We start from the raw sequence: 20,494 nt of genomic DNA, 5'->3' as shown, positions 1-20,494 counted from the left end.
TAGTGTACATCGATTGCCAGGAGTTTAGAGGGTCATGGGGAGCATCAAGTTAACTGGCCAGGCGAGCAGGCCCGCAAAGAATTTGGCAAAGATCCTTACATTGAATAAAAATTCCTTCGTTTGCAGATAAAGTGTAGGCTATTAGGTTTTAAACCGGGCACTGTTATCTAGGATTTTGTACATTTAGTAACACGTTAAAGCTGCCCTTCAGACACAGACCTTTAGACCCCCCTGCTCGCAATATGCCTTGATTGCCACAGCCGCATAATGAGCGAATGGTAGGGGAGAAAGACGAGAAAAAGGTACGTATCTGCGAACTAATAGCCAGGAAATAATGCGGGATGGGAGAAAGCCACATGTTCGGCCAGGCTACAGGTAAACCTTCTTCACAGCTCGGGGGACTTTACGGAGTATGGCCTGCTGAATTCCGGCCCGAGATGGATGGATCACTGGGGAAGCCTGGCCACAAGGACTGAGCCAAGGAGTCGGCATCTTTTCGTGTTGTACAAGATAATGCCGACAAGCCAAGCAAGCGTTCCGCCGATTCTGGAGCCGACACTGCCCCGGTTTTTCTCAGTTTAGGCTCCGTTCTAATGCCATGAAGAGGCGCAGGATGTTGCAGGGATCGTCGTGATGCATTCTCTACATCAGGTTGCCTTGTTTGGATGGTCCCAGATAGGTCAATGGTAGTGTCTGTATTGTAGTCTTGGTAATGAGACGCAATTCACAAGCAATTGAACAGCAGAGGGTCGTCTGGTATCGGAAGACTCGGCATGCTTTAAAGTTTCCACTGGTAGTCGCACATCGAGCGGTGTTGTACTATTATATGCCGACGTTGTCGAGTCGAGCTGAGGAGGAAGGATGTGCGGACCAAACGGTGCGGTTGGGCGGAGTCGAGTCAACCCAGCCAACACCAACCAGAAGTGACAGCGAGGTTGTCTCAGTCCGTACAGGTTTTCGGCTTCTTGTACGTGCATTTCTGCAAGTAGGCACTTGCAGGAAATGCAAGTGTCTCGGGACTGCACCAACCGCAACCTTGGAGAGATGATGGGTTTTGTTGAGGGGGAATGATTGTGGCCAACTTTAGAAAGCTCATGGTGCAGAAAATGACCAGTCACCTCGAATACTGCTGTCAAATATCCGTCTCGAGGTCTTTCTGTGTGTCTGCAGCACGAGTACAAGGTACAACGGCAGGGCAATAGAGTGACTTTGTGCACATATCATGTGTCGTGCCTATTATATGGAACCCCTTGGTGAGGCGCTCGGTACATGGGACATGCGTACTTGGTCGCTCGCAGTCCAGGGCAGGAGCAACCCGCCCGCCGCCCACATCCCACACACCCCTGCCTCCCGCCTGGGCCCGCTTGTGGTTGCACCTTCCCCGGTCTTCCGCCGGTCCTCGCGAGTTGGCTGGACTCCATGACCCTCAATGTCCAGGAGTGACCCTTGCAACCTGAGAAGCGTGACTGGCACCCGGCGCCACATGCGCACTCTGGGCTTCTCTTCAAAGCTGTCAACGGTCAACGCCATCATTGAACGCCAGCGCCAACGCCAACGCCTCGGCCAAATAATAATAGCCAACAGCTCTGGCGGCCCGCGGGAGCTGAAGACGCCTCTATTACACGTCGGCATCGCTAGGTCCTATCAGGTCGTATTGGCCTTTAGCTGGAATTTCTGCACCTCTCCGCCTCGGGCTTCTTGTCCAACCAGCTCGACAAAGGCCATCCAACAGTCTTGAACGTAGGCCGCCACAAAACCACCACCTCATCGTCCCTCTCCCGTCAGCCGTCAGCCATCAGTCTGTCATCCAGCGTCCTTTGTTCGTCTGCCGTGGTCGTCCTCTGCCCTCTGCCCAGCGCTGAGCACCACGGCACCATGTCCGCTGACGTCTCGGTTTAAGCACCCCCTCTTTCGCCCTCTCGCCATTTATGCTTTGCGCTGGCTTCTTCTGAACTTTGTGCGCCGCACCCCTCTGCTGCCTTGGACCCGTACTGCGCCAAGTATCGTGAACCACGACTGGGCCGACCCGCGACGCCCAACCCGAGCATTCCCCACGAAACAAAGGCGAGCCTCACCCAGTGTCCCTCTCGTCCACGACACCACAACAACATACACCTTCACACCACACCAAACCGTCATGGTCATGGTCTAATCAAACCATGACCTCACTGCTCAACAAGACAGATTCCGGTCCTCCGCCGCCTCGCCAGATCCGCTTCGTTAACAACCAAGGCCAACCGCCGTCCAAGCGGCGCAGAATCAATGCCGCGTGAGTCTACCGTCCTCTTGTCTCAGCCTCTGCGACTCTGCATTGCGTCGCCAGCCTCACCAAAAAAAGCTGCCATTTATGTCCTTTCCCACTACCCCTCGTGTGCCTCGCCATTCACCGAAACACAGGATGGCCTGAATATTGCTCGAATCCCAACCACAAGGTCCAAATCTAACTAGTACCGCAGTTGCTTGACCTGCCGACGACGGAAAACGAGATGCGCTGGTGAGCGACCGGTCTGCTCGACATGCACCAAAAATGGACATCAGTGTCAGGGATATCCAGAAGATAGCCGAAAAGACGCTCCTGTAGAATCGCTTGAAGCCAAACTGGCTGCTGAAGACGATGACGTCGCTTTGGATGACATTCCAACCGAGGAGGACAGCAAGAAAACGGTGCGCGCGAAATCCGATGCTATACCCACACCGCCAACCACCAACAGTGTCGCCAACGTCAACGGCCATGAGACTAAAAAACAAGGCTCCGTATCCCCATATCGCAAACCTTCCGTCACCCGCCCTGAACTAGACACCCTTAAGCCTCCAATCTCTCCGACACAGCACTCATCACACCCTTCAGCCAATTCGGACGACACCCCAGGCTCACCGACTTTGCGCCGCAATTACAATCATCGAGTGCCATATTTTCGATATTTCGGTCCGACTGCGATTGTGCCCGGGTTCAAGCAAATGGTCGTATCTGTCCGAGATAGGCGCAGATCTACAGGAGGATCACAGTCCGCAGCATCGCCATTGTCAAATCCGAGTGGCCTCCGTGGAAGCAGTATTGCCGTAGGTAGTGATTTTGCCGTGGAGGACATGCCGGTTTATGACCCCAGTAGTCACCTACCCGTCCATCCACTCATTCTGTCTCTGGTCAAAACCTTCTTCCTGCACCTGGGCTGCAATTATCCTTTCTTGAAGGAACCCAAGTTTATACAAATGGTGATGGAGAAGCGAGTCGAGCCCATACTCGTTGATGCCATATGCGCCATTGGAGCCAGGTTTTGCGACATTCCTCAATCTACGGGCTGGAACGACAAGATGCCCAGGACGGAGAGGGGGCAGGTTTTCGCACAACGAGCCAAACAAGCCACTGTGGAAACGTTTCCATGTCCCTCTGTCGGAGCCGTCCAAGCATTACTTCTCATGGCTTACGAAGGCTTCGGCGCCAACCAAGACAGTGCGTTATGGATGTATCTCGGCCTTGCCATTCGGATGGCTGTGGATTTAGGCTTGCAGAAGAGGGTCGGCATCCAATATCAGGGAGAGAAAGATTCCTGGTACACAAGACACAGAAGCCGGGGAAATGGAGATTCTGAAAGTCCAGGGGATAGGAAGACGAGTGACTCTGATGCCCTAAGTCTTGACGAGCAGAAGGAAGTGGAACAAGAGCGCATCGACACGTTTTGGGCCGTCTTCTTCCTGGACAGAGTCATATCCTCTGGTACTGGACGTCCAGTAACGTTTCGGGACGACGACTTTGAGCTGCCCTTTCCAGCCGCGAGGGTAGACCCTGCAACCGGGTGGCCGGTGCTCTTTCCAGTGCTTTTGGAAATCATCCATTTGTACGGACGAGTGTCTGACATTCTAAATAACATCCGCGATATCCGCGACCTCACCGAAGACAAATGGCGCAAGCTTGCTACAATGGAACACGAGGTTACCAAAATGTACAAAAATTGGGATGCCCGGCTGCAGTTCAATGTCGGCAACTTCAAAGCATATTTAGGCATTGGGCAAGGGACGACATTTATACTTTTACATTTTTGGTTTCATGCCCTATTTATTGTGCTTCACCAGCCCACACTGTTAACACCCTTTGGGGGACTGCGGAGTGAGCACCAACTCCTCCCCGACAGTCGCGAGCTGAGCATGAGCAGTGCGAAAACGATTTGCGACATATTGTCATTTGCCGATCTCATAGACCCAATAAGCTTTATTGGTAACCCGTTCACCAGCCAGCCAATCTACATTGCTGCATGCGCTTTCCTCATGGAATCAAGTGCCAATGCGTCTGAAGGCCCATGGAGGGAAAGTTCCCCCCGAGCGGTGACGAAGAAGCGTCCAGCCACGCAGACACAGACGACAAGCTCTAAGCATTCCAGGCACTCACTCCTTGCTTCTGCAGCAAACCAGAATTATCAGCGCTGCTATAACTCATTGCAACAGATGCATGCATACTGGGGAGGCGTTAAATACATTCTCACGGCCCTGGACCAGAAGGCCAAAGGTATCTGGGATTGTGAGACATTTACTTCTGAAGAGTACGAAAGCACAAAGATGCCACCTATTCAGCCTGGAGTTGCTGGTGACTTTGGCCATTTGACCCAGACTTCTCCGAAAGTTGGCGGGCCACCCATTGCTTGGAGCTTGGCTGGCACAGCGAACTCACCCAACTCGAATCTGACTTTGATGTACCAAAATTCAAGTGGTCATCTCGTCAATAATGCTGCTCATCAACACGCTCAAGGTGTTCAACAACGTCAAGCAAGCACACCTCCTGGAAATATGCTTTACGACCCCATCAGACAAAGCATGCCCGCAGAACCAGGTAGCATGTACCCGCCAGCGGTTCCACCATCAAATCTAACTGGGCCGACTACTTCTCCTCGCTGGACTCGGGCTAGAAAACCGTCTACTCTATCTAATGCGGCCGGTCAGAGCCATGCTGCAGGGGCCAGCGACGGGTTCTCCGACCCTGGGGCCGAAGGATCAAAAGTTTACGTGCCCTCCGGGTTTACTCCCGTCAGCCAACATTCTGCCAGCTATGAAGGATATGCCGCGTCGCCAGCGAGCAATTTGACAGACGGTAACTCCCAAGGCCGCGGTGGGGGCACAGCTAACAATAGTGTGTATTACGCACAGGGCATGCCATATCAATCATCCTGGGCATTTGGGAATGGAAGCATGGATGGCATTACATTCGACAGCCAGGATATCGATATTGGTGCCTTGGGCTTACAACAACCAGATCTCATGGGTGGATGGCTCGAGTACATTCCGAGTGATGTCCTCGGCCTATTCGAGAACCATGACATAAACAATGGGCAAGGAAATCAGACTGGTCAATAACCAACAATCCGAGTCTTTTACACGTAGCCAGTTGGTTATAGAGAATTTCGAAATTGTCTTTTGTTTGAATGATGTATTGGATGAAACCTGATTATACTTTGGATGCAGTATAGAAACGGCACCTCGATCAGTTTGGCGTGGCGTTTACAGCGGGGGCCATTGGGTTTTTGCTTTCTTGATTGTATCACATGGGACTATATAGTATCTTATGACTCGGGGACTGGCATGGGACAACAGCAACAAAAAGGGAGGAATAGCACTGGGGGGTTTTGTGACTTGGAAATTCAGCTTGGGAAGCGGAATACTGTACGGATACGGGCTTTTGATTTATTTGTCTTGTATAACGAATGACAAATGGAAAGTTGAGGCGTAGTATTTATCGGATTACAGCAGCATTTGTGTGTTTCGGCATGCAACATCGCACACAGCATACGGTACATTAACTTGAAGAATCACTTTTTGTTGCAAAATCTTTGTTAAGCCTGTGGCGAAATACATTTGTGCTGCTGTCTAGAATGAAATATATTTCGAGCTATCTTCTGGCTCAACGCCGAATCTTGTTTTGCAGATATCTAACTAAACCAAGTCACATATGCGTCCGTAAACTTTCAAACTTTTTTTTTTCTTTTCACATATATATATTCGTATCCAGTGATCACGGGCGTCACTTGTGCTTGGCCATCTGGATGCCCATCTGTCTCGCGTGCTGAGCCATGATGGCATCAGCAATAGCCAACGCCGCCATGCCCTCCACAAGCACCGCGCGGGGCACCACGCAGGGGTCGTGGCGGCCCTTTGCCGACAAGACACCCTCGCCCGTGGCGTCGTACAGGGCCGTGGTTTGGTCTTGGCTGATGGTCGCGGGGGTCTTGAAGGCGACGCGGAAGAAGATGGGCATGCCGTTGGAAATGCCGCCCTGCATGTCGCCGGAGTTGTTGGTCTTGGTGTGTGCAGACGGGACCGGGGGATGCCCGTCTTGTGGGCGGCGGCGTCGAGGACGGGCGCGGGGACGAAGGGGTCGTTGTGCCTGCTGCCGTTCATTCCGGCGCCGAGGAAGCCGGAGCCGATCTCGAAGCCCTTGACGGCGGGGATGGAGAGCATGGCGTGGCCGATGAGGGCCTCGAGCTTGTCAAAGGCCGGCTCGCCGAGGCCAGAGGGGGCGTTGCGGATGATGCACATCACCGTGCCGCCGGTGCTGTCGTATTGGTCGCGCAGCTCGGCAACGCGGGCCTCCATGCGCTTCGAGGCTTCGGCGTCCGGGCACCGCACCGGCAGGAACTCGTCGACCTTGTCGCGGGTGATTGTGTCGGCTAGGCTGAGGAAGGCAGGGTCGGCGCTCATGGCGACCGTGTCGCCGAAGAGCTTGATGTTGCCAACCGACGTGGCAAAGGCGACAATTTCGACGCCGTACATCTCCGTCAGCCACTTCTCTGCTACGGCACCGGCGGCCACGCCGGAGATGGTCTCGCGCGCACTGCTTCGGCCGCCGCCGGAGCTGGCCTTGACGCCGTACTTCTCGAGGTAGGTCCAGTCGGCGTGGCTGGGGCGCGGGTAGAGGTCGATGGTCTTATTACCATAGTCTTTTGGTCGCTGGTCCTCGTTAGGGACCGTCAGAAGTGGATGGTGACCCTGTCCTTTTCACTGCGCGGCGTAGTGATGGCCGATTGGCCTGGTCACCGGCGGTTTAGCTGCGGCTGGATATCATCTTCGACAGGCGCAAGGCCCGGCGGGCAGTGGTCGATGATGCAGGAGACGAATTTGCCGTGGGATTCGCCAGCGCTGGCGATGTCGGTGTCAGATGGGGTGGATTGGCGAGACGAGGAGAGGGGAAGGGGAAGATGTGATGCTGACGTGGTGACCCGGAAGTAGTGTCCAGAAGTGAACATGCTGGGCGATTGATGCTGTTGAGGCTTGTCTCGTGAGATGGTGAGTAGAACTGGGGAAGCAAAAGCGGATGTTTTTTGACTGATGTCAGCCGATCTCGGTGGTGAAAACTGGCGAAATCTTGGATTTGGCGGGGGAGGGGCAGGACGAAGGGCGGCTGGCCAATGAGTTCTGGTGCCGTGCCGTTGGAACGGGTACTAGACCTAGTGAAGCATCTACAATTGACTTTGACGATTAGAAAATAATGTGATAATCAGGTAACTTCAAGAAAAAGAATATTGCGCGAGATACCAGCGGAACCAGCGGCCTCGCAATTGAATTTCACAACGGAGTACCCGCGTACATGACACACCATCCTCCCGTCAGGGTAAAGATTTATCCATTGGATGTGGGTCCAGGAGGTAACTACGTACCCCCAGACGAGAGCCGGAAAAGCTCGCGTGGGACGCCTTCACCAAGCCCCAAACTACCTACCTAGGTAGGTATTGATCTGATGCCGTATGCTCATTGTGCAACAAATAATCCTGCAGGTATCTTTGAAGGCGTCAATCCTGTCTGGTCTGGGACGAGACGCAGATAAACTTCCTTGATCTCCTTCCCAGGCAGGAATATCCTGTCTGGTGAACAGCTCGCAGTTGGTAGCTCAAGTCTCGTAATATCTCCTCGACCTGGAGCAACATCTCATGGCCTCGATGCTGCTCCTTCGCTAAGCACTTCGTCCTCGCAATATCGTCGGTGGCATGTCTCGCTGGGCCCCTTCGGTGAGGCGAGTCACCTCGGCCCTCACGACAACATGTCATCAGACACGCCTCATCTCTGTCGAGGCTGCCGCTCACCACGCCAACAAGACACAAGTCTACATATCTAGGTCCAATGATCCTCTCCTAAACCTCTCCGTCGAGCATAGACTGCTGCAAGTAACTCCGCCAGAGTCGACCATTTTATTGCTCTACGTTAACTCGCCTTGCGTCGTCTTTGGCCGGAACCAGAATCCATGGCTCGAGATCAACCTACCGCGACTTGCGCAAATTGTGAACCGCCCAGACGAAATCGGATGGAAAGACTCTGCGGTTAAGCTTGTTAGAAGGCGCTCTGGTGGTGGAACAGTGTTTCACGACCTGGGCAACGTCAACTTCAGCGTCATCTGCCCTCCACAGGCGTTTGATCGGGATAAACATGCGGAAATGATAGTGCGAGCCCTTAGGGCACTGGGACGACCAACTGCCAGCGTTAACAAGCGGCACGACATCGTCATAGATGTACAAATAGACGGCAAGCCAGCTCACAGCACATTCAAAATCTCCGGCTCTGCGTACAAGCTGACACGTTTGCGATCTTTGCACCACGGTACATGTCTTCTTCGCAGCCCCAATCTGTCAAACATCTCCGGGATGCTTCGGTCGCCGGCAGAACCCTTTGTGAAAGCTAGGGGTGTTGATAGTGTGCGTAGTCCAGTGAGGAATGTGGACTTGGATGTCGAGGTGTTCAAAGACGCGGTTGTCGGAGAGTTTGCCAAAATGTATGGTGACTTTGACGTGCAGACAGAATTCGACAGTCGCGCATCACAGGATCAAAGGATAGCCAGTGGGTATGAGGAACTGCGATCCAAGCATTGGATATATGGACAAACTCCGCGGTTCACGTTTTGCACTCATCCTTTTGAGGAGGATCCTCGCCATCAGCCTGAACTACCATTTGATGTAAGCATGACAGACACATCTCAAAGCAACTTCTCCTACTAACACCGGGATAGCACAAAATTCACTTTGAAGCAAGGCATGGCATCATTGAACGATTTAGCATTGCCGGGCAGCGAAACTTTGACGAACGGCAGCTTATCAGCAGATCTCTTCATGACATTTCCAACTGGCAGACGCAGCTTTTTCAGGCTGGCCTGGGAGGGAAAGACTCCTACGACGTTGGAAGCTGGATGAACCGAATTCTTGGCACCGAATTTACACAAATCTCGTCGCCTGCTACCATCTAACACACCCAGCAGCCGTTGCTGTCATGTGGGACATTCAATAGAGCCTTTGGATCATAGAGCGTGTATAATAGGCACATCATTTTCTTTGCAACAAAGCACCGCGCACTACATACTTGGCAGCCATCCTTTAGATGTCCCAGGAATATGGTCTCCATTGGCTACCATTTCGCAAAGCATGTTAGCAGCGTATGAGCAGGTATGAAATACTGCGTGGCGTTTAGCTGAGACAGTCGATTGAGAAGTCCCCTTTATCTGATGGCTATGAAGGACCAAGGCCTTTTGGACGTAACAGATTGCTTTTTTGCAATCGGCCGCAATTACTTTGGTAAGGTTGTGGTCGTGCCAATGCAGCCATGAACTATGCCATCTGGGATTTTCAATGCGGCCGTCACACGTCTTTAGATACCCGGAATATCATCAAGGCCCACATATACGTGTCTAATTATTATCGGCCTACATCGTTCAACGTAATCATCATAAAAGCTATTTGCCTCAACCAAAGGGGCCTGGGCAGTCCGAGTTGCCCATACGACCTACCATTCCCAATAAAGTAGGAGATGAAGGGCCCGAAATAGTTAGGGGCCGTCCTCACCGTTGAGTACGCTGAAATTCAAGTCCTGACGCAGATTTTTCGTGCAGAGCCAACCTAGTTACAAGGTCATGGATGCGGCTCCGGTGTCAGAGACTGTTTGTTGTCCATGAAGAGGTCCGAAGCTATTACCACTCTGCGCTACCGATACAGGAGGTGACAAACTCAATGGTGCAAGAGCGAATCAACATCTCGGCATGCCTAAAGCCCAAATCATGGAGGAACCCGTAGAAACGAGAGTCTTGGACTTCGTGTGCTGGCCTCGGGACATCACCGGGGATCCATCTCATTTACAATTTCGTTTTCTTGCCGTCGGCCTCGGATGAAAGCTGGGTAAATGAAAATAGAAGAGGATATCTCTGTCGAGTATATGCGTTCCCCGCATGGACATTTAGGGCCCAAGATGGTTAATTCCATGCGTTTTCATCGATCTATGTCGTTAGGGAATTTGCTCACCTTCGGCATCGAGCAGGTCCATGGGGATGGTATCGAAGACCATTGCTACGACGCACATTAAACTAAATAGACACCGTCAGATAACTGGCAGGGGTTTGAATTAGCCCCTTTGTCAGCTTTTTCACTCGCGGCATTGCCAAGAGAACAATCGTCTGAGTATTCGGCTGTACGCGACGTCGCCTGTATGCGGCTTCCCTGCCGTCGTTGGCTGCAATGTGTATATCTGCCTTCGCCGACGCCGCCGTGGAAGGGGGGGTGCGATTTCGAGCTTTTCATGCCATTGTTTCATTCAGCCTTTGTCGCCAACTGTCGTGACCCGCTTCTACCCAGGTTATAGCCATGGTGAGGCTCGAAATTTTCACGTCGCTCCTTACGGCCGCTGCGACAGCCCTAGCCGCATCAGCTCGAGTTCCTGGAGGATATATCGTGGAACTTCAAGACGGCCATGTAAGTAGCTCTTCTACCCATGTTATTTATTTAGTTATTTATTGCAGAAAAAAAAAAGTGGTCTGACCTAGGCTCAAGACGCCTCAGTTGTGCTCGGAGCTCTGAACGACGCGGCCACCACTCGCATGAGGCTTGACTACAAGCTTTTCAAGGGTGTATCTATCCAGCTGCACGACATTAAAAATGCTGAGAAAAAGGCAGAAAAGATTGCTCAAATGCCAGCTGCCAAAAATGTCTGGCCAATCGACCTCTTTGGCGTGCCCGAATACAATGTTCGAGTTGTTGGAATACCAGAAACCGGCAAGATCTCAAGCCGAGACGGTATAAACGCCAACACTTTCTCTCCCCACGTCATGACTCGGGACAAATTAAGGGCCACTGAAAAGTGTAAAGGTAGCCGTTATTGATACTGGCATCGACTACACGCATCCTGCCTTGGGCAACAATTGTGTTGGCAAGGGCTGTCTCGTGGCATTCGGCACCGATCTCGTTGGCGACGCCTACAACTGGATAAACACACCGGTGCCTGATAACGACCCAATGAACTGCAATAGACACGGACCACACGTTGCTGTATTGTCGCTGCTCAGCCAAATCCCCATGGGTTTACTGGCGCGGCCCCTGATGTCACCCTTGGCGCCTACCATGTATTTGGATGTGACGGCCTAGCCAGCAATGACATTCTCATTTCCGCCTTTAATAAAGCTTTGGAGCATGGTGCCCAGATTATTAGCGCATCCATCGTCGGGGCCCGCGGCTGGACTGAAGAGCCCTGGACCGTCGCCGTTTCTCGGATTGTTGAACAAGGCGTCCCCTGCGCCATCTCGGTCGGCAACGATGGCGATCATGGACTCTTCTACATCAGCACTGCCGCCAACGGCAAGGAAGTCACCGCCGTCGCGTCTTACGACAACATTCTCACGCCCTCTGTGCACTTTCATGCCGGCTACAGCGTCGATGGCGGCAGAGCGACAGACTTCCTCTGTCCCCAGACCGCCGACCCTTCAAGGAGTTTCCATGCCGCTCTATGCCACCAGTCTCGATACCAACATTGCCAATGACGCTTGCACTGCTCTGCCGGATAACACGCCTGCTCTAAGCAAGTACATCGTTTTCGTCCGTCGTGGTACCTGTCTCTTTGCAGACAAAGCCGTCAACCTGGCCGCCAAAGGAGCCAAGTACATGATTGTTTATAACAACGTTGCCGGCGACTTTGCCCCCACGCTCGGCGACTCTGCGTCTCTCATGAAAGGCTCTGGCATGGTCACCCCTGAAATCGGTGCTTCGTGGGTGAATAGCCTCAAGGCCGGGTCCAACATTGACTTTGTCAGCTTTTCCAAGTCCCAGGCTGTTACAAGGAGGTTAGCAACAATGTCACCGGCGGCGCAATTGTCTTCTTTTCCTCCTGGGGTCCGACCTGAGAAATGGATTTCAAACGGCAAATCGGCGCCCCTGGAGGCAACATCTTGTCGACGTACCCTGTTGTCAAGGGCAGCTATGCCGTCTTGTCTGGTACCTCCATGTCATGCCCTATCACGGCTGCCATTATTGCCCTAGTTTCGCAAGTCAGAGGCACGCGCGATCCTCAACTCATCAACAACCTTCTCTCTGCTACCGCCAATCCTCAGCTATCCAATGACGGCAAGCAGTTCTACAGCAGACTTGCTCCGGCTGCCCAACAAGGCGGCGGTATGGTTCGGGCCTTTGACGCAGCGTACACGACATCCCTACTGTCGCCCTCTAGCCTTTCTTTCAATGACGCCGACCGTCGGATTCGCGAGCTTAATCTCACCATCACCAATACCGGCGAGGAGCCGGCAACGTATCGACTCGGCCAAGTCTCATCCTTGGCCATGTACACACTGCAGAAAGCCTCGGTATATCCAATGGCCTTCCCCAACGAGGCAGCGGACTCCTACGCCAGTCTCAAATTCTCGCAGGACAGCGTGACCGTCGCCCCCAGCGAGCATGTAGTGGTGGACGTCGTGGCCATACCACCCAGCGGCCTTGATGCTACCCGTCTCGCCCTCTGGTCCGGCTACATCACAGTCAACGGAACAGACGGCTCGTCCCTCTCGATGCCGTACCAAGGCCTCAGCGGCTCCCTGCGCAACTCTACAGTGCTTGCCTCGGACCAGTCCTGGATTTTCCACTCCAACTACTCCAAGAACTACGTCAAGGCGCCCGACAACACCACGTTCCTGCTTCCTGCCGCCGGCGACGTCCTTCCAGCAGTCTACGTTGGCCTCGCACTCGGGTCGTCCCAGGCGAAAATCGACGTCGTGCCCATGACTACGTGTCCGCCCAAGAACCCCACCACCAAAGCCATGGGCATTAAGACCATCGGCCAGCCCTTTGGGTTCCCCAGCTTTTGGAACTCGAGGGGAATCAGCTGGTGGTCCTGGGACGGCAAGCTTGATTCGGGCAGGTACGCGCCAGCAGGGAACTATCAGTTTGTAACCAGGGCTTTGAGGACGTACGGCGACGAGAACAAGAATGAAGACTGGGATGTGGCCGAAACACAGTCGTTTTATATCAAGGATCGCAACTAACAGGCCACGGTGTGTTTTGGGTACGATATACTCCGTAGGCACTAGGTAAATATCACAAAGAGAACAGTAGGGAAACACAAATCCCAGTGCCCCCCTACCGTTGTCAATCAATCAGTTTCTCTCCTCCACTTGGAGAGAAGTGTCCGGCGCACACTGCGGTCCGTCCGTCCGTCTAGATGTCATGTTGGACGCGTCACTTGGCAGATATAAAATAGCAATGGCCGCCCGGCGCACCCTCCTCCGAGTCATGCGGGGTAAAACCAAGTAGTTAATGCCCAAGTGAACGACTTCAAAGGGTGAGGAAGGTAGGATAACCAAACTTGAAACTTCAGATCAAGTTCATCGTCTCGGATCATGGACATGCGCACATTCCTTTCAGCCTTGCAGCGAGCGCATGGAGACGTGGATGAGTCAATGGGTCGATGGCCAGTCCCAGCAGGGTAGGGAGTTTACTTAGCGACGTCGCACAAGAAGCTTACACCCTTGACCGGGATTGGGAATTGCCGGATCAACGGCGAAGCAACTCAGAACTATGCACCAAAAGCCATGATGCAGCGATTGTGGGGGAGTTTGTTTCAACTTCCCGGCCGTCATTCAATTTCGATTCCTCGCCGTTTCCTTCTCAGACTGCTGCTTCGCCCACTACATTCCGACTTATCCAAAAACATGGCAGTCTTGCGGCCGTTGGACATGGCAGTTGGGCTGTTGATCCTTTCAGTGCCCGACGGGAAGCCGCCCGGGTGATGCCGCGGGCTTCGGGAACCCATTCACAAGTGAACTTGGGATGTATGTCAACAACCTGCTGGAAGAGTGAAAGGTGCCGGGGCTGTCGGCTGCAGTTGTCGACGGCGACGAGGAGTACGCCCAGGCGAGTGACGATGAAAAGCCATGGCAGCAATATTCGTAATGGGCGATTGACGCTGACATGACACCAGGGTTATGGATTTGCCGTCCTCCCAGACAACCCAGCAACTCCGGATACGCTGTTGCATGGAGGCTCGACGACCAAGGTCTTTGTCGACGCGGCTCTGGCTCAGCTGATATTGAACGGGTCCTATCCTTTCCTCAACGGGGGCTGGAGCACGCCCATCTCCTCGATTATCCGCGACGACTTCGTCTTGCAGGACGAGTGGGCGACCAACCACTTGGCACTGGAAGACGCCGCAAGTCACCGCACGGGTATGCCTCGCCACGACATGGCGTGGGCTCGTCACTAGGATGGAAAGAGAGTGCCGAATCGGGACCTTGTTCGAAACCTTTGCAATCTGCCGTTGACCGCCCCCCCGCGGGTCATTTTCCACTACTGCAATCTCATGTACATTACGCTCTCGCATGTCGTTGAAACCGTCACCGGCAGGCGGCTCAAAGACGTCCCACGCGAAGCCGTCTGGGCCCCCCTGGGCATGAAGTCAACCTACCTGGACCTGCAAGAGGCCCGGGACGCCGGCAAGAAGCTTGCCCAGGGCTACCTGTGGAATCAAGAGGACAAGCAATACATGGCAGTCTTTGACCCGATCCAGGAATCAAGCGGCGCAGGCGGCATCGTCTCCAACGTGCTGGACTACGCAAAGTGGCTCAAGTGCCCGTTGCGTCAGACCAGACCGTTTTCCAGCCTCGCCCACGGGGAGATTCGAACTCCCCGTGTGATTTACGAAGCAGCACCAGCGGCCGGATATGACGTGACGCTCTACGGCCTCGGCTGGTCACGCACCGTGTTCCACGGCCAAGCCATGTATTCGCACAACGGAGCGACAGGCGCCTTTGGCGCATTCGTCTTCTGGCTCCCAAGTCTCCAGTATGCCATTGCCATATTTGGAAATGCCGCCGGCACTTCGGACCCTCCTCTCGCGGAGGTTAATCGAGGACAGGCTCGCGGTTCCCAAGGACCGCCGCATCGACGCGTCAGGCCAGCAAGTCATGATGTTGTTTCAAAATGGCCTGCCTGATTTTCGACACATCATCTAACCGAGCCACCAGACTGAGGGAGGAGCTCAAAGACCTCCGGGACAGAATCGTCAACGCCGTCGACGTGCTATACCCCGAGAGACGTCGCCCAGCCCACCGACCCAAAACACCACCCGTCTCGCCGGCACATACCTTGACCCGGGGTACGGAACCATACAACTCAAGGAGATGACAGACCCCGAAGACGCGGCGTCCGCCGTCCTCGTCGGCGACCGCAGCGGCATCATCATTGACTCCGACGTGCTCCTGCGACACGTCTCGGGGGACTACTGGGTCCTCCATCTCAGCTCCGCAGATGTGCCCCTGGAAATGGGCGCCGCCCTCGCCGCCGAGTTCAAGTTTGGCAGCGACGGAAGCGCCCCTGCCCTCGAGGTCATCTGGGGCCAGGCCAAGCCGGGGCTGCGCGAGGTCAAGGTCCTCTTCAACAAGATGGAATAGTGCAATAGCCAGGAACCAACTATCCCACTGCACCGTGCGGTCGACGTGTGGACGCCAGAAACCCCGTCAAGCGCCAATTATAGACCGTTGCCCCAGTCTCACGACGCACATCACCATTCAAATGTATTTCAAGTATCCGCGGGCTCCCTACGTGTCCGTCTTTACAAGACAATCACAGTTCAATAGCGGAAGCCACGGACAAAATCTTCAGCTCCCCGCTGTATCTACTATCGTATATGTTTCCATGATGGGCTACTACCACCAGTGCCCTGGACTTGGTTGTAGCACTCTCATCTCCCCTAAAAACCTCTACGACAGAGAGTCGGGCATATTGTAGGGAAGACGACGGCCAAGTCTAGGGCGCCAGTGGTCACTACAAACGAATCGGCCCAGGACAAGACGAGCCGGGAGATTCGTTCAACAAAGCCTCATCTCACCAAAACAAAAAGCAGCCCGATTCGCCGGTTCGACCACCCCTGATTGGGCGGCAGTTCTAAAATCCCCCATTGGCCGATGGACCTACAACCTGCCCCGAGAAGAAGAAAAGAACAAGAACACCAAAGGCTTCAAGCTTCATACCCGTGGCAGGCGCAGCAAGTAGCTCGCTCACCCACACTGGACGATCACCAGACCACACGGCGGTGGATCCCGCTGCGACGCTCGCCAAAACCCGACCATCCACCACGGGACGCGTCGTGGTGCCCCGGGCAGGCACCGGGCCTGGCAGGTGTGGGATGGGGGAAAACCTGGCGGCCGGGGTAATTTGCTTGCCACGACGACTGCCGACTAGCCATGTATAAGAGTTTGGTGATATAGGAGTCGGGTGATTTCTTGTGTTTCTTTTGGTGGCAAAGCATGTGCATTGCGCTTCTCGGTTACTACGCAGGGAGGTCAAGGAGGCTCGGTTTGGCCCAGTAGCCGTCTGTACTGCGACCATTTTCACAGGGCAGATGGCACGGCCTTGGGTTGGTGGTCGACTGGTGCTTATGACTTGGCTACCGGCTGCCTGCCGCCTACAATTCCGCAAGTTTGGATGCGGAGATGGCGTGTATTCGAAAACCAACACCAGTCACGGCGTCGCAGGGCAGTGCTTCTCCGCGTGTGCGAGCACCATGTTTCGCCTTTGGCAGGCAGGGCATCTTCTGCCTTGAAGCTACAGCCATTTCCAAACATGAAGGTTATACTCTCTTTGCCCGCAAGTGACGCAGTGCATTCATTACGCTACATCCCGATTGCCGAGCGCACGCGTCGATCTGCAGCGCCTTCTCCGCAAATGAAACAGGCCGCTACGAACTCCTCCGTGGCTACCTAGGTCTTCAACCAACCTGTTGGAATGCGGCATCCAAACACCGGCGGTCCTGAAGCGTGGCTGAAGTATTGCTAGGCTTGCGCCACCAACGGGCGAGGACCTCATCGAACCAACCGCGGGAGCATCTCCTCCGCGTATCTGGCAGGGAGCTTGTGTGCATGACGCCAGACAGATGAACCCAGGGATGAAAAATAGAGCAGTCGAAGCAGACGTAGCCCGCTGTGTGATTGTGACGGAGAGAGAGATGTGTGATGCTTGGAAAATTCGTCTAAGCCGAGTCTGGGCTTGCATTTGCTGGGCAATCAGTCTCGCGTGGCAGTGGAGCTGAAGATTGATTATTGACAACTCGTCTGTGAGGGAAAAAATGGGGCACTGATGATTTATTTTTTTTTTCAAGGGGGGCGGTTAAAGGACGGTCTGTTGACGACGAGGACAGGTCGTTTTCTTCTTCTTTATCCTGGTCGATCGAGCCGCGCCAGGCGCCTTCTTGCCATGCAGTCAGCAAAAGACGCGCCATCGCCCATCGCCATCTCATTCTGTAATCTACGTAAGCTGATACTGACTCACGTATGCCGTATGTACCCAAGATACGTTCGTCTCCGCAAGGTCGTAAATTCTGATGGTTTACACCAGGCGGGCACATGGTTCAACTCATGCCGTGCTCAAAGTCTGAAAGATGCATCCAGTTCGCACTGGCTTGTGACTATGGGCCACCCCGGACAGTTCGACGGGATCCTTTCAAAGCGTGCGAATGTGACGAATCACAAATGCAAGACTCCTAGTTGCGTAACATGCCGCACTAGTAATACAACGGCCTCCAGAACCAAATTTGGTGGAGGCCAGGGCAAGCAGAGCAAGATGAGCAAGAGGACTGGGCACCAGAGTTATTTGCACTTGCTGCCACGACACGTCGTACAATGCAGCGTCTTCAAACGGCACAAGCAGAAATATCGGGAAACGCAGCGAGGACGTACCTGGGAAGACGATACAGGCACAGTGCGTCAGGTACATTCCGTTTCTTCAGCCTCTGCTCCAAGACGGAGGGCCAAGATCGATCCGCAGAGGAAACACGGGTTACTGCGCCTCACCGTGTCTATGCAGGATTCTCGCCATATGAGCTTCTCTCCTAACCCTTGTACAAACATGTGAAGCTGCTCCTTGGCCTAACGGACCCATCGTCAGTAATACTCCAAAGCCTAATGATAATCTGAAATTGTCAACATCCTTCCATGTCTGAAACTTTGATTTTTTCCTGTCCACCTACAATGGTTGAAGTAAGCCGCGTCATCCAAAGGTTGTCTCCGCCAAAGAGTAGCAAGGGAAGACGGTGACCATTACACCTTTGACGTCTTTTTGGTAACGCACGATGTGACGCCCACGCAGAATATCCAAGGGCAAAGGCAAAGCCGCAAACCGTTCGTCTCGGACCAAAGTGGCAACTACCAAGAGAGACAGCACTGGGGTTCTGAGACCCTGTGGTCCTGGCCGGAGCGGGACGAGCGGCTCAAGCCTTTGTTTCCTTTTTCCCGTCGTTAGTCAACAACGCATGAATATGGTTTATGTATGGAGCCAAGAGCAACTTCAGACTCCTCCTCCGCATTCATCCATTCCTACCCACAGGCGCGCCAGCCGTCACGTCTCTTGAGGGGACACTCTGTAACATGCCCATCGTGGACCTGCGTGGGGAAGTTGAGAGGCTAGACCAGACGTCGACTCTTCATGGATGCTTCGAAAATGCACAAAACGCAACCCTAACAGGCTGTTCAATCACTTGTCGCATCGCACTCGCATCAGGGCTGACCACCTTTCCTGTACGCTACACCATGAAACACCTCCTCCATCCGTCTTCCAGCAGCACCAAGGCTTCCTGTACTTGGACAATGTCGGAGGGGCCAAATGGCTACGAGGCATTTAAAACCCATCCATCTCATGCCGTGTACAGGCCTGCGTTCGAGCATCCAACATGGCGCACATGCCAACCAATTGATTATGCAGGCAGGCGTAGAACTTACTCACAGGTAGGCAGACTCTTGGACGAAATATTTCCCGACCCAAGCCAGGCGCACAGAGTAGGCATGTTGTAGCGGCCCATCGTTCGACAGTAGAACTAATGCAGTCGCCAGAACAACCTTATTGCTACATCGTAGCATGTTGGCCTGTATCGTACTTCGTAGTTTAACGTAACGTCCGGCGCAGAAGTAAAAGCGGGAGACGCGCTGCCGGGCCAGTAATATTACCACGAAAGTCGATCTACTCGGTAAATTTTCTCGGATCGCGGGGGGCCTGTGGATTGACGGTTCATTCATCTGCAATGGTACAGGCAAGCCCTGGAAACCGTTTCTGATGCATCATTTCGACGGCTGCACGTTTGATATTGTATAACACACAGCAAGCGGTTGTTGAGCCACTGATTGTGCTGCACACCTTGACCACGATCGGCAGAAAGGCCATGAAGATGACGTGGCGAGCGCAAAAAAAAAGATCCTTTTCTTGTTTTTGCTATTTCCGGCACGACCATGAACGATAGGGTCTTCCTTGAACCCTGAGGCTCTGGCACGATGTGGGCGCATCGCCTATGTTATGGAAGTCGCATTCGACCATGGACAAAATTAAAAATGCATGTCGGCCTGACAAAGGCGACGACCTCGGTGCGGATTGGTACAGTAAGATTGGGCACCATAGAACAGTGCGAATGTCCAGAAGAATCCTAATATACTCCGATTGCAATGGCAGTGTCTGGAAGAAGAAGAGCCGAATGCGCGCCGTCCCTCGCCTCCATGGTTAGAATAGGGAACCGTTCCCGAACCCAAGCCTACTCGAGTCGTTGTGATAAGCTAGCATGCCGGGCTATACCGAGAGAAGACGGGATCCTAGGAACCTGAATCCAAGAACATTGGCATGAGAGATCGTGAGACTGACATCTAGCAGACAAGCTGGGCGAGGCGGTGGCGCCCGTGTGGACCACTGCCTTGGTAGGTGGCTCCCTAAGCTTTGCTGGTGCACGAATTGGTGCATCCAGAGTAATCGTTATTTGCCAAGTTGCAAGAGGGCTCGAGCCGATTGGAAGGCCGATGCTCTGTGTCTGTAAATTGAGCCTTACAACGGCACTCCTCTGAACGGCGTGGTCAAGTGGCTAAACCATGACTTTTGTGAATCTCACTTTGCCACTTCCACTTGGGGCATACGCCCGAAGGCTACCATCCCAATACTCAGCGCCAACACCTGAGATCAAGGCAAAGGCAATTGTCATCTTGCATATAATCGTTTCGGAACCAGTTTGAAAAGACGTGACGATACGGCGTTGTTCCTGCAGGCAGATGCAATAATAAGGCAATAGTAAGGCAATAAAAACCCTGGCGTGTCCAGAAGATACTCTCGGCCTAGGCAGCCCACAGTCGGTCCGCATCTATCGTGTCCCGCCATGTGTAGATTGAGGTGTGTGTTCTGTGCTCGGTATGGAATCCCAACAATCCGGCGACGCGGACAAAAGTGATGCTGGGAATGTTGCCAGAGATATGATGTAT

At 53.6% G+C, this 20,494-nt stretch overlaps 6 protein-coding genes across 6 annotated transcripts; 5 read left to right on the top strand and 1 right to left on the bottom strand.

The window, feature by feature from the left end:
• The first annotated feature begins 1,518 nt into the window (after positions 1-1,518).
• J3458_011708 (uncharacterized protein) lies at positions 1,519-7,375 on the top strand. The gene is made up of 2 exons (XM_007813936.2): positions 1,519-2,269; positions 2,457-7,375. The coding sequence occupies exons 1-2, from the start codon at positions 2,160-2,162 to the stop codon at positions 5,341-5,343; spliced, it is 2,997 nt and encodes a 998-aa protein (XP_007812127.2). The 5' UTR covers positions 1,519-2,159; the 3' UTR covers positions 5,344-7,375.
• On the bottom strand, positions 5,920-6,756 carry ARO2_3 (bifunctional chorismate synthase/riboflavin reductase [NAD(P)H] aro2; the record flags this gene model as incomplete). Its single annotated transcript, XM_007813937.2, has 1 exon — positions 5,920-6,756. One exon carries the CDS (start codon positions 6,754-6,756, stop codon positions 5,920-5,922), a length of 837 nt encoding a protein of 278 aa, XP_007812128.2.
• Positions 7,376-7,705: 330 nt separating the features above from the next.
• Positions 7,706-9,794, top strand: J3458_011706 (uncharacterized protein). Its single transcript, XM_007813938.2, has 2 exons — positions 7,706-8,927; positions 8,981-9,794. The coding sequence occupies exons 1-2, from the start codon at positions 7,968-7,970 to the stop codon at positions 9,212-9,214; spliced, it is 1,194 nt and encodes a 397-aa protein (XP_007812129.2). The 5' UTR covers positions 7,706-7,967; the 3' UTR covers positions 9,215-9,794.
• An 804-nt stretch (positions 9,795-10,598) lies between these two features.
• On the top strand, positions 10,599-11,767 carry J3458_011705 (uncharacterized protein; the record flags this gene model as incomplete). The annotated part of the gene is made up of 4 exons (XM_066119948.1): positions 10,599-10,706; positions 10,778-11,027; positions 11,104-11,195; positions 11,261-11,767. The coding sequence occupies 4 exons, from the start codon at positions 10,599-10,601 to the stop codon at positions 11,765-11,767; spliced, it is 957 nt and encodes a 318-aa protein (XP_065975066.1).
• A 750-nt stretch (positions 11,768-12,517) lies between these two features.
• On the top strand, positions 12,518-14,223 carry J3458_011704 (uncharacterized protein). The gene is made up of 2 exons (XM_066119947.1): positions 12,518-14,126; positions 14,194-14,223. Exon 1 carries the CDS (start codon positions 12,560-12,562, stop codon positions 13,256-13,258), a length of 699 nt encoding a protein of 232 aa, XP_065975065.1. The 5' UTR covers positions 12,518-12,559; the 3' UTR covers positions 13,259-14,126; positions 14,194-14,223.
• Positions 14,224-14,571: 348 nt separating this feature from the next.
• J3458_011703 (uncharacterized protein) lies at positions 14,572-15,661 on the top strand (the record flags this gene model as incomplete). The annotated part of the gene is made up of 2 exons (XM_007813940.2): positions 14,572-15,159; positions 15,236-15,661. The coding sequence occupies 2 exons, from the start codon at positions 14,572-14,574 to the stop codon at positions 15,659-15,661; spliced, it is 1,014 nt and encodes a 337-aa protein (XP_007812131.2).
• Between the last annotated feature and the right edge of the window lie 4,833 nt (positions 15,662-20,494).

The sequence above is a fragment of the Metarhizium acridum genome (assembly GCF_019434415.1).
Source record: "Metarhizium acridum strain ARSEF 324 chromosome Unknown scaffold_234, whole genome shotgun sequence".
Taxonomy (NCBI): Eukaryota; Fungi; Ascomycota; class Sordariomycetes; order Hypocreales; family Clavicipitaceae; genus Metarhizium; species Metarhizium acridum.
The sequence above is the reverse complement of the archived record's forward strand: the minus strand, read 5'-3'. Positions and strand labels throughout refer to the sequence as shown.

Coding starts and splice junctions, on each gene's coding strand:
- J3458_011708 (XM_007813936.2), top strand. CDS start 2,160: ATGACCTCACTGCTCAACAAGACAGATTCCGGTCCTCCGCCGCCTCGC. Junction 2,270..2,456: donor CGGCGCAGAATCAATGCCGC/GTGAGTCTACCG, acceptor CTAGTACCGCAG/TTGCTTGACCTGCCGACGAC.
- J3458_011706 (XM_007813938.2), top strand. CDS start 7,968: ATGTCTCGCTGGGCCCCTTCGGTGAGGCGAGTCACCTCGGCCCTCACG. Junction 8,928..8,980: donor AGCCTGAACTACCATTTGAT/GTAAGCATGACA, acceptor ACACCGGGATAG/CACAAAATTCACTTTGAAGC.
- J3458_011704 (XM_066119947.1), top strand. CDS start 12,560: ATGTACACACTGCAGAAAGCCTCGGTATATCCAATGGCCTTCCCCAAC.